General features: G+C 49.9%; 1 protein-coding gene across 1 annotated transcript; it reads left to right on the plus strand.

The window, feature by feature from the left end:
• The first annotated feature begins 1,107 nt into the window (after window positions 1–1,107).
• On the plus strand, window positions 1,108–11,283 carry Ccdc42 (coiled-coil domain containing 42). Its single transcript, NM_001107009.1, is given in 7 exon segments — window positions 1,108–1,355; window positions 1,659–1,764; window positions 2,175–2,279; window positions 4,713–4,910; window positions 8,251–8,472; window positions 8,719–8,877; window positions 11,000–11,283. Coding segments are annotated over 7 exon segments (951 nt in total). The 5' UTR covers window positions 1,108–1,272; the 3' UTR covers window positions 11,078–11,283.
• Window positions 11,284–11,893: the final 610 nt, after the last annotated feature.

An 11,893-nucleotide genomic window follows, 5' to 3' on the forward strand; every position in this document is an offset into this window, starting at 1 on the left:
TTTCTGTTGCCCTGAGCAACAGAAGTTAGAACAGGGGCAGAACAGGGATACAGAACATACAACCACTCTTTTCCTCATGACAGAGATTCAGGGAGCTGGTGGAAGTAGCCAGCAGGGCGTGCCAGGTGACCCCCACAATTTAGCCTGCAAGCTCTGTCCTTGTCTTTCTGCCAGAGACCCCAGCAATCCTATCTGAGCTGGCTGGGAGGAAGGATAAAGAGGGGTCAGCATTAGGGCTTAGTGCCAGCAGAGGTCACTATGGTGCTGTTTCACCCAGGGCCCCAAACTTACACTGCTTTACCCTCAAGTCAAATAGGTCCTCATGTGCCCCCAGGGATGGAGGAAGGTAGCCATACAGAAGTAAACCATTTAAACAAGGGACTTATTCCATTACCCCCCTCACCCGCACTTTCATCTCAAAAGTATATCTTCTTTGTACTTAATAACTCACTCTCACGTTAAAGGGGCCTTGCCTTGCCTGGGCTCTTTTCCACACTCCTAATGGCCACTCCCTGTAGGCCCACTACTTGGTTCTAATGCATCTCATTTCCCGCATTTTCCACACTTCTCTGTCCACTTCATCCCCCCTCCCTGGGCTTATCTAAGCACCTACTGCTTTTCTTCTTCACCATCCATCCGCTACCCAATCTCTCCTTCGCTCTCACGTACCCCTAACTCTAGGAAAGTGGTGCCCCAGGAGCCAGCTTCACACACCGGACTCCTCTGGCAGACCCTGCCTCCCTGTCTGGTAAGGGAGTAACAGATCAGAGTTCCTGAAAGGTACCAGCGTGATCAGAGAGGCCACCTCAACAAGGGAGTGAGGTTATTGGGGCGGCAGTAGCACACGCCTTTAATCACGGCACTCAGGAGGCAGAAGCAGGTGGCTCTCTGAGCCCGAGGTCAGCTTGGTCTACAGAGTGAGTTCCAGGACAACCAGGGTTCACAGAGAAACCCTAACTCGAAAAAACAAAAAGGGAGAGGTAGTGGGGAGCTAGTGGGTCCAAAGGTTAGAGGGCAGATCGTGGGTTCCAGTTAGGTCTACAGAACTAGGCAGCTTGTTGCTAGGTAACCAGATCTCCAATCACCGCAAGAGCGCACCATACTTAAGCAGCCTCTAGCGGGTTTCTCAGCTACCCACTCTTTGTGGGATTTTGAAAGCAGGAGGAGAGACGAGCGAGAACCCAGCCACTACCCCTGCGTGCCCTGTGGCTCTGCCCCTCACCATTTCACTCTGAAAAAGTAGTCCACCCGGGCTGTTAGGTAGTTGCCACCATGAGTTTGGGCATGATGGAAGAGGAGGACCTGGCCGAATACTTCCGGCTACAGTATGGAGAGCGGCTCCTTCAACTGCTGCAGTGAGTGTCTGGTATAGCCTCTGAGCTTGGGACCACTCTTACCCACACGATGCTCCACTGCCTGATCCTTCCTTTCCTACAGCCCAGGGCTCCTCACTTCCTTACCCCATTACCCAACTCCACCTGACTCTGGGCCCCCATCACTCCCTCACCCCTAAAAGCCCATGTAGCCCTCTCTCCTCAACACACCGCTCCTTTCGTTAAGGTTTCCTTCCCATGGACATCCATCTCCGAGTTACTCCCTACATAACCCTGCTCCTGTCTCTCAGAGGCCCCTGTCCCCCTTTTGCTCTTCTTGTGCAGGAAGTTCCCAAATGTTGAGGAACAGTCAGACTCTCCATCCATCCGGCTCCTGGAGAAGAAGAAAGAGGCCAAGGTCATGCAGGAGGCCATGGAACATAAGAAGGAGGTGAGGTGGGGAGTTGGGGGTGTTAAGGGTAGGGGTACAGGGTAGGGAATGAATTAGCTGGGGCTTAAGGTTAATGGATGCTGGGCCCTCACTTTGGAGGTTGAGGTGGCTAGAGCTGGAGCCTCTTCCCTCCACACAGAACAGTGGTCCTAGTATATGAGGAACTAGGGTCATGGGATACTATACTAGGAGCTCTGTGCAGAATAGGGTGCACAAACCACAAGTCCTTCTGTAACTACGTTTTATTTGAGGAGTTAGAGATTTAACCCCTGGTGACTGCTTTTCCACTGAGCTACATCATCAGCATTTCAAGAGCCTCCTGGCTAAAGGATAAAACACTTTGGGCAAATGATGTTAGAGTCTTTCTGAGCACCCTTGTCAGGCGGCTCACCTCCTCACATCCTCTAAAGACGTTCCAACGAAGAATGGAAACGCTGAACTTGCGCTGGGAGGAACTCGGTATTAAGGAAGAGCAGCTGAAGGCCCATATCCAGAAGTTCGAGCAATTCATCCAGGTACAAAGTAGGGTGGTCTGCAGTGGGTGGAGACTTTACACAGTGCTGGACCAAATGGTTCTTCCCCCTCACTTGACTTCGTAGGCTCTCCATGCTCCCGACCTTCCGGATTAAAGGTGTTTTCCCTGGTCTGGTAGCTCCTGACCTTTCCCAGGCATCTTCTATATTCTATTTACCATCTCTGAGCTGTCCCATTACCTGCCAGTCTCTGCTCTCTAGTTGACCTTTTCCTTGCCTGAGTCCAGGATAGCGTATCAAGCAGATGGGTAGATGAATGGCTGTGATGATAGACGGGAGTATTTGTGGATACAGCAGTGAGTCAGAGGGACTTGGTCCACTCACTCACTACTGTATCCCTCCATCTTTGTCCTTGCACTGAAAGTGAGGGACAGATGAAGGTGGGAAACCATTGCATTGAAGGACCACGAAGCAAAGAAACTAGTAAGAAACTCTGGCTTCAAGAATCTTTACCTTGGATTTGGGGTTAAACAACGTTCCCCTTCTTCCTTCTAAGGTCTCAGGGATCCTGAGGAAGCGATGAGTTTATCAGGATTACTAACAAAGCACAGATGGGTAGTTACAAACAGGAGCATGAATGACCCTAAAGGAGCCACACTGGAAGGTATACAGCGTAGATGATGGCTTCCATGCTTACACAGAGGACACCTCTCCCCAGTCCTTCCCTATCTATATACTCTAGCTCCTCCCAGAGACGCTAGGGTCATGTGAAACTAAGGCAGACTTCCATCCAACTGGTTGGAAGGAGTTGCTGGATACTCAAGTGAGGGTCCCCTGATTCTCTCCACCCCTTACAATGAGGGAGCACCAACGGTCAGCAAGCCCAGCTGTGATGGATCTTCTGTGGCTGGGTCCTAAAGATGACAGCAGTTTGGCTCAGAGGATAGTCCACTTAATCAGTACTTAGAGGAATGATTTGGGCTGGCAAGATGGCTCAGTGGGCGAAAGCACTTACTGCCAGGGCTGACAGCCTGAGCTAGACCCGGACGGAGGACCTGCCCATTGGAAAAAGACAATTGACTCCCAGGACTTTTCCTCTGATCTCTGGGCGTGCACTGTAGCGTGTACACACACATACACACACACAAATAAATAAAAATGTAAACAAAACAAAATCCCACCCAGACTTGTTGGTCAGCAATCCTCCAGGACCAGCAGTAGGGAAGCCCTGAAAGGCTAAGTCCTGTTGCAGGGGGAGCTCATTGCTGCCCTCTCCTGGAGGAACCCTACTCTTATTAAAGTTCCTCATTCTGGACGCACGACTGTGCAGAGCAGGGATATCAATGAGTTTTTCTTCTGAGATACAGTCCACCTGGACCAGAGCAAAGTTGATAGAGTATTTGAGGGGACAGGAAGTTTGAGAGTTAAGGGCTCCCCAAGTGACTTCCAGACAGTCAGCAGCTATGGAACTTGTTGCAAATACAGACGTCAGTAACTTTTCCTTCTGCCTCTAGCAGGTCTCAGGTTGAGACCAGACACCTATAGGTGTTTAAAAACTTTCTAGGTGTTTCAGATAGGACTGACTTTGGCATCCCTCGGGCCTCTCTTGTGCTTTGGAGCAGGACACATATCTGTTGCCTTTCTCCATTCCCCAAAATGTCCCCACCATGCGTACTCATCCATGGAGAATTGTAGGGCCCTTGACAGGAGGAAAGAGACACCTGGTGACACCTGGTAAAGGGCAAAGAGTTGGCTTGCACTGGTCCTGATGTTGCAGAAAAAAGAGGCGTGGTCAGTAGCTGAGCCTCATCTTTTCTGCATGCAGAATTACCATTGTTATCTCCTCTAGCCCTAGCCAATGCCAGAGACAGGTCTTTTCCACATATGGCTCTATTACTACTGCTTTGGGCTTTGTAGGAAGACAGGGCTACCACCTCTCAGCTGACAGATGGAGAAACAGAGGCACTGTGTACCCAATCAGGAGAACATGTAGACTTCCCTGGCCCATGACAAATGGCCACCACTAAAATCAGAAATCACAAAAGGTCCGTCAAAGGCTTCCAACCAGCCTTTCTCAGCCTTCTTGGATGCAAGATAGATCTTCCATCACTCCCCCTCTTTCTGTGTATTCTCTTCCCATCCCCAACTCTCTGAAGCCCAGAGAGCAACTCCCACTGGTTCAGAACTTCCTGCTTGTCCCTCCTAAGGCCCCCTCTTGACCTTAAGGTGGATTGCAGTACTCACGGCCTCCCCCTTAGCTTTCCTAACTCCCTTCAAATAAGGAAAACCTCACCAAATCCTTTTCCTTCACACCCCAGCTCCAACATGGGCAACCCACCAAGCTCTGCTTGCCCTCTGGTGGTCTGAGCTCGGCAGACAGAAGGAGCAAAGCGTATCACCAGCCCCAGGTAGACCAGGGTCTCAGGCAGGAAGGATAAAAGGCTTGCTTGATTTACACTGCTTTCCTCAACCCAGGAGAATGACCAGAAGCGCATCCGGGCCCTTAAAAAGGCCAACAAAGAACGTGAACTGAAACGGCAGCGCCTGCGCGAGCTGGCCAAGGCCAAGCAGGAGATGACGGCTCTGAGGCTGGAGCACCAGAAGCTAAGTGTCAAGCTGCAGGACTACGCCATCTTCAACAAATACCTAGAGAAGGTGGTGGAGAACTCTGAGGTGGGTCTCAGGGCTGGGCCTCCAGCCCACCTCAGCTGCACCACAGGGTCCTCCTCAGAACCCTTCAAGTTAATGGAATAAAGTTCAGCTCCAGCTGGCTAGGGTTTAGGGGCCTTGGAATAGTTATCCTCATCTGGGGAGGGGCAGTGACCCTGGGAGACGGGTGGCCAAGCCCCACTCCACCCCACCCACTATGAGGTCAGGTGGGGCTTCAAAGCGGGAGGCTGTGCACATCTATACACCTATACATGGGTTATGTGTTTACATCTCTGTGTGTGTGTGTGTGTGTGTGTGTGTGTGTGTGTGTGTGTGTGTGTGTGTGTGTGAAGCACTTAGGAAAGGATACAGGCTGACTGAGAGTTTGCACAGTGAAGAACAAACAGGCCAGAGAGATGGAGGAACCTGTCCAGAGTCTCACAGACTGAAAGTGGCAGAGCTCAATGCTTTCTCCACTCTTCTGAGGGCCCCTCAGGCACCCCGTGCCCGAAGGACCTGTCACCCCACCCAGGAATTTTCAGCCCTCTTCCTGCCGCACCTCTTGCAACACGTACTGTCATTACTCCTGTGACATCTCCTCCCTCCTTCCCAGGGCCCTCTGGGGTTTCCTCTTCTTAAATTCTTCCTTAGGCAAGACTGACCATCTACAGTTCCGCCATATCTGTGCTTCATCCTTCCCCCACGCCCCAGTCCTGAAGCCATCAATCAGATATGGTCCATTCTGCCTCCTACGTATTTCTGGAATCTAACCCCTGCCCTTTCCTCATTCCTCACGCTGTGCACTTCAGCTGTGTTACCTCTGCCCTTTGCCCTTTTACATTCTCCAGCCTCCTCCCCCTCCTCTTTCTCTTCCTCTCCTCCCCCCCCCCTTGTCCTCCTCCTGCTCCTCTTTCCTCTCCCTGTCCCCTATACTGGAAAACAGAGAAAAACTTAATCTTTCAAGAACTCACACGTGGTTTTGTCTAATCTTAATATTTTCCTGGTTTCTTTTTCTTTTTCCTCTGAAATAAAACACTGCTGAGAATTTAAAACCCTTATAGGTCCTTCCAAATCTCAATCTTTCTCTCCTCTCTTCAGGGGTCACCAGTATCATGGTATTTAAATTTATCATTCTCATGACTGTTTTCATTATTTTATGATGTATCAACTGTCCATACACTATGCATTGTATCAGATATATCCCTCTATGACTTGGCTTTTTTCAGTCAATCCTTCCTTCCTTCTTTCCCTCCTTCCTTCCTTTCTGTCAGTGTCTCACTCTTCACTCCAGGCTAGCCTCAAATTCAAGATCTCCTTCTCTCTGCCTTCCAAGTGCTGGGACTGCCATGCCCACATCAAACTCTTGATTCTTTGTAGTGTTCAGAATAATAAATTAGCATGTCAGCAGCCTCTAAAAACGACCTATTGTGTTATTATGAACTCATGGGTTTTAATCCATGTTTCAATCTTTTTTATTTATTCTCATTGATGTTCAAATTGTCCCCTCTTTGGACAAGCAGGAACCTCTTCAAGCTGGTCCCTGAGGCTTTTGACATCAGAATAGAGCCTTCTGGTAGCTCTGACCAAACCCGTTCATTCTAGCTTCTGTATGCCAGTGGTGTTTGCTGAAAGAACTGTAGAAATAGAGACAGGACATGGGCTCTCTGCTTCTTAAAACTAAAGCTCTTCATGGATAATGTTCATACTCTTTTCCTAGTTTTCTGGAATGTTCTGTCTCTGTCTGTTTGTCACTGTCTCTGTCTCTCTCTGTCTCTCTCTGTCTCTCTCTCTCTCTCTCTCTCTCTCTCTCTCTCTCTGTGTGTGTGTGTGTGTGTGTGTGTGTGTGTGTGTGTGTGTGTGTTTGTGTATGTGTTACTAGCAGTTGAATCCAGGTCCTCATATGTGCTAGGTAAGTACTCTGTCACTGCTCTGCACCCCAGCGCTTATTTTAGTTTGACACAGGATCTTACTAAGTTGTCCAGACTGGCCTCAGACTCACTATATAGCTCAGGCAGGCCTTGAACTTGGAATTCTCTGGTCTCAGCCTCCCAAGACACTGTTGCACAGGCACGTCCCCCTTGTGTGTCCCCACTACTCTCTCAGGTCCATTTCCCTCCCATCTGATCCTCCAGTCATTCATGCTAAATTGCTGTATTCTGAACAGCCCCCCCCGCCCCAAGCCTCCACTCATCTTTACTCAGGCTTCTTTTCCTACCTGTGACACCGCCTTGCATCCCCTACCTGCCTCTGTCTGGCTAGCCTCTACTTGTACCCCTAGTCTCTTGTCAGCCTTCCTGTCTGTCCCAAATACTTTTCTGGCTGTCCCACCTATTCCACCACTGGCTGGAGTGGTCTTCCTCAAGAAGCACATTTGGGAAAACAGGACACCAATCTGCCACCACCAACCATTATGATATGGAAACATGCTCAGAGTCCCTGAGCAGGCACACTGGGATAGTCCCTGGGGAGACGCATTGATGTCATGGAACTGGAGGTCACATTGCCCTCTATAGACATGCTTGCTGGGCAAACTCAGTGCTTCTGAACTCCACTGGAACAGGTGATCTGAGTCTTTTTTTTTTTTTCCGGAGCTGGGGACCGAACCCAGGGCCTTGTGCTTGCTAGGCAAGCGCTCTACCACTGAGCTAAACTCCCAACCCCTGTGATCTGAGTCTTGCTTGCCCCCTGACCCTACTGGCTTACCCACCTTCAGCACCACTTGTGATACCGATGATGAACAAAGGCTTAAGAAGTTAGTGCCTGGGCCCTGTGCAGCCCCACCCACCCCTCAGTCCTAATAAAGATGGTTTATCACCGTCTATCCACCCTGTACTCAACCACCCTTGAGGCTATAAATTTCAAAAGAATGGGGTCTGGCTTTCTTATCTCCTGCTCTGTCACTACCTTTTAGCATAGCTCCTGGCCTGTGAGTGACTTACTAGAACATTCTTGTTGAACAGGATTGATGTTGCCTTAGGAGACAAAGCAGTTCTTAACTCTAGCTCGGCCTGGAGCTACCTAGAGATATTTTGCAAAATTTTAATTCACTAGGGGCCACCGTAAGATATGTTATTAATCTGAATCTCTGGGATTAAACCTTGGTAAGTATCTTTTTTAAAAGGGTCCCCAGATGAGTCTAATATGCAGCTGGCATTAGAAACTTCAGGTCTAGCTGTGCAACCCTCCAATATCTGGGGCATAGCCCATATAAACCCAGGAGAAGCCAACATTCTCACAGTACCTGTTTATGGCTGTGGTTTGCCTGCCCTGGTGTCCAGGTGTCCAGGCCAGAGGTGGTGGGTTGAGATGGCTGCATCAGCTTGAGAGCCAGCTATTCGGTGACCCAAGCCCATTGGCCCCTCAGTTTGAAGAGATCCACGAGGTGATTGCCCGCTACAAGACCCTGGTGAGCATGCATCATGACCTCATGCAGTCAGCCCAAGAAGGCCAGGAGAAGATTGAACATGCCAAGGCACGGTTGGCCCGCTACATGGAGGAGAAGGACGATGAGATCCTCCAGCACAACAACGAGCTGGCAAGACTGCAGATGCGCTTCGACCGGGCCCGCAGCGATGTCATCTTCTGGGTAAGCTTCAGGTCCAGCCTAGGGCTGGTGGGGGTGGGGGTTCCTGGTTATATTTCTGCATGTGTGCACACATGCATAAAGACACTACACACACACACACACACACACACACACACACACAAACACATACAAACAGAAAAAGGAGTCAGAGAGAGAGAGAGAGAGAGAGAGAGAGAGAGAGAGAGAGAGAGAATGAGAATCTCCTCCTGTGCTACACTTACACACTACCACCATATCTCTCCCCAGGAATCTCGCTGGGCACACATCCAAAACACAGCAGCCAAGAAGACCCTCCTGCTTGGCACCATTAAGATGGCTACGCTGAACCTCTTCCAGATCGTGAGCAAGCAGCTGAAGGAATCCACCCAGGTGTCCCTGGAGGACACACACAAACAACTAGATATGGTAGGAGGAGCATGTGGAGCTGGGTCCAGCAGGGTGGCAGGGTCAAGGAGGGTCTGACTGAAGGAGTGAATCAGGCAGAGTTGTAGCCCTCGGGATCACCTAGTGGTGGAATTGGGGAACTTCTGAGCTCACCCCAAATCGCTAACTCAGAAAACCTAGGATGAGAACCCATGGACTTACATATTTAATAATATTCCCCAAGCTACACATCTGCGGGTCAGGGTTCCACACATTGAGACCCACAACATTAGCACCCGAGATCATCGTTAGCATCAAACCACAGGGCAGGAGTAGGGTCCCAGTGTTGAACTCATTGGTTGTGCAGAACAGTCTTGTTGGCCATGTGTGGCAACTCAGAGTCTGTTGTGCGAGGGAGGTTGTATGAGACTGAGCCTAGCTACTGTCTTCTCCACTTGAGTGTGGTTCTGGGGCAAAGCTGGGCACCTTCTCCAAAAGCTGACTGCTTCCACCCTTCAGTTGATGTTCAGAAATAGTTTTCAACCACTCACATTTCCAGGGAAAACCATGGCTAGGGCTCTGAACGTAGATCCTCGAGCACTTTACCAACCAAGCCATCTCCCTACTCCTGGAGATAGCACGGTTGATTAAAACTCCAAAAGCTCCTTTTGTGAGGAGAGTAGCATTGGGGGACACTTTGGCCAATCCCTTTAATGTCTGGCTCAATAACAGGTGGATTTGCTGTTTCTCCCTACTGTTCATCCTGTTCTGACAGGACAGCAAGGAGACTCTGCTACTTGCTGTCTTGATGTCTCAGTGATCTGACTTCCAAGATCTCCTGGCGTGCTCGTCTCCCTTCCTTTAGCTACCCTGACAAAGGATGCCCTGGGAAGTGGTACTTGCAGCTCACAGCCCCAACTGCTCATTCCCTGCTTCGCTCCAAGCCTCCAACCCATCTACTCCAAAGGCTGAGCTTCTTGAACCCTTGAGGATTTTTCCCAAGTTTTATTTCCCGGAATCAAACTTCCAGAAGGTGCACCTGGCAAGGAAAACCAAGTTGAGATTTCCCTTGCCAGGCGCACCTCATGTTGCACAGAGCCTGTCCTAAGATAGCTGTCTTCATCCCCACGGAATATAAGCGCACTGACAAATTCAAAGGACTAAGCAGCGACGCAGACAGACAGACAAAGAGTGGAGAAAGTATATGTGAATTAGGAGGTTGAGCACACATCCGGTCCCTGAGCAAAGGGTCACCTTTTTGAGGATGAGAAACTGGGCTGGGTATGTGCCTAAATGCTACAGCATGTGCCCAGCACGATTGAGGCCCTGGCTCCCATCCCCAGAATTAAAATATTTCTTCAGAGCTATTTTGTGTGGAGCCCAACTGGGTCTTCTTAGCCTCTGAGTCTATCCTGGGTCACTCTGACCACAGGCTTTTAAAACAGAAGCTGGTGAGTAGAATCTAAATTTCCCTTGAGGACAGGACCCCATCCCCCCATCACAGTGAGCATCAGGTCTGGGTTCCCTCAAGCAAGCCCTTTGATGTTGCCTGAGGGTCATTTACAGCCCCGTCGGCAAAGTGCTTCACTCTGAGTCTTCCTCCTGCACATTTGTGACTCTAAGCAAATGTGACCTTACTGTGCTTTGAGTTCGCTGTCAAAACCTGTAGGCTCCCATTTCCTGTCAAGTCCTTGTCCCCCAGCTTGTGGCACTGGTTTGAGAAGGTGAAACCTTTATCAGCAAAGCATCCTATCAGAAGTAGGTTACAAGGTGCAGGGCTTTGAAGGTGACAGCTGATCCACCCGCTCCAGGCCCACCCTCTGCTTCCCGGTCCCCTCTCCCCGTGAATAGCCATTACCCAGCGCTCCTTTCATTGCAGACTGAGCACTCCACCATGGCTTCCAAGATGGGCCTCGAGCTTTGAAGGCACACGCCTTTAAGTTGCTGCTCTCATCTCTTTTGAGCCCAGTGCCCAGAGAAGTCACTAACAGATAGGCTAATCCCAATTCTTAGGGTCACCCAGAAAAATCTGTGAGCCGAGGCAATGCAGTCACCTCTGGAAGTCAAGGATGAGCGCAATGAGGTCCTTTCAAGGAGATGCTCCATTTTAGAACTTGGGGAGTGTTTGCTGGGTGAAGTCAATGCTGTCTCCCTGTCTTGCTAGATCCAGCAGTTTATACAAGACCTGTCAGACATCTGGACAGAAGTAAAGAAGAAAGAACAACTACAAATCCGGGTGTAAGGAAGCAACATGCTTCTAGAATGTCCCAAGACACTATAGAGAAAAGAGAAAGGAGAGAGAAGGTTCCTGATGAGCCTGTGATCCAGTCCCCTAGTTCAGCTGTTGAAGACCAACAGCTTCCTGATGATATATCCCCTGTTGCTTTCCCCTCTGGCCTCAGTCTGTCCCATCCCTAAAACCACAAATAATATAAGAAGTTGATTCTGAAGTTACCTCTCCTTTCGAAAGTTGGTTCATGGGGAAGAGGCAATGAGGGGAGAGCCCCACAAGCCCCCATCTAAGAGCAGCTCACTCGGGCTGCTGGAAAGCCAGATGCCATGCCTTTGACTGGGTGACTTTTGGGCTTTAGACTTTAAGCTAGTTAGGAATTCAGGTGGGCAACAGGGACAGCACAGGGGCCCTATCTCTCTTCTACCGCTTGAGGGGGAAAAAAAGTGTTGTTCCTAGTCAGGGTGCAAGGCTCCTTAGAAACTATAACGGCAGCTTCTCAAGTCGAAATTTCGCAGCCCTGCCCCCTATCTCTGGTATACCCACCAAACATGCAAACACGGTGTCATGTCACCAATGCAATGCAGGAACAGCACATTGGCTGCCTGGAAGCTTGTAAGGGGCCACTAATGTGCCAAAGGACAACCTCCACTTGTAGCATCCTAGCATGCTGAAATGCTTGTGAAAACCAGTAAAAACCAAACCAAACAGAGGCAAACTGTCGATGGCAAAAGTCAGAGACCCTAGGTGAGCATGGGTGCTTTATAGACACTGGCCCTGTGAGACACGCACGAGGCACCTGGCGCACATAGCAAGACACTCATTTGT

The sequence above is a fragment of the Rattus norvegicus genome, chromosome 10 (assembly GCF_021556685.1).
Source record: "Rattus norvegicus strain SHRSP/BbbUtx chromosome 10, alternate assembly SHRSP_T2T, whole genome shotgun sequence".
Classification (NCBI taxonomy): Eukaryota; Metazoa; Chordata; class Mammalia; order Rodentia; family Muridae; genus Rattus; species Rattus norvegicus.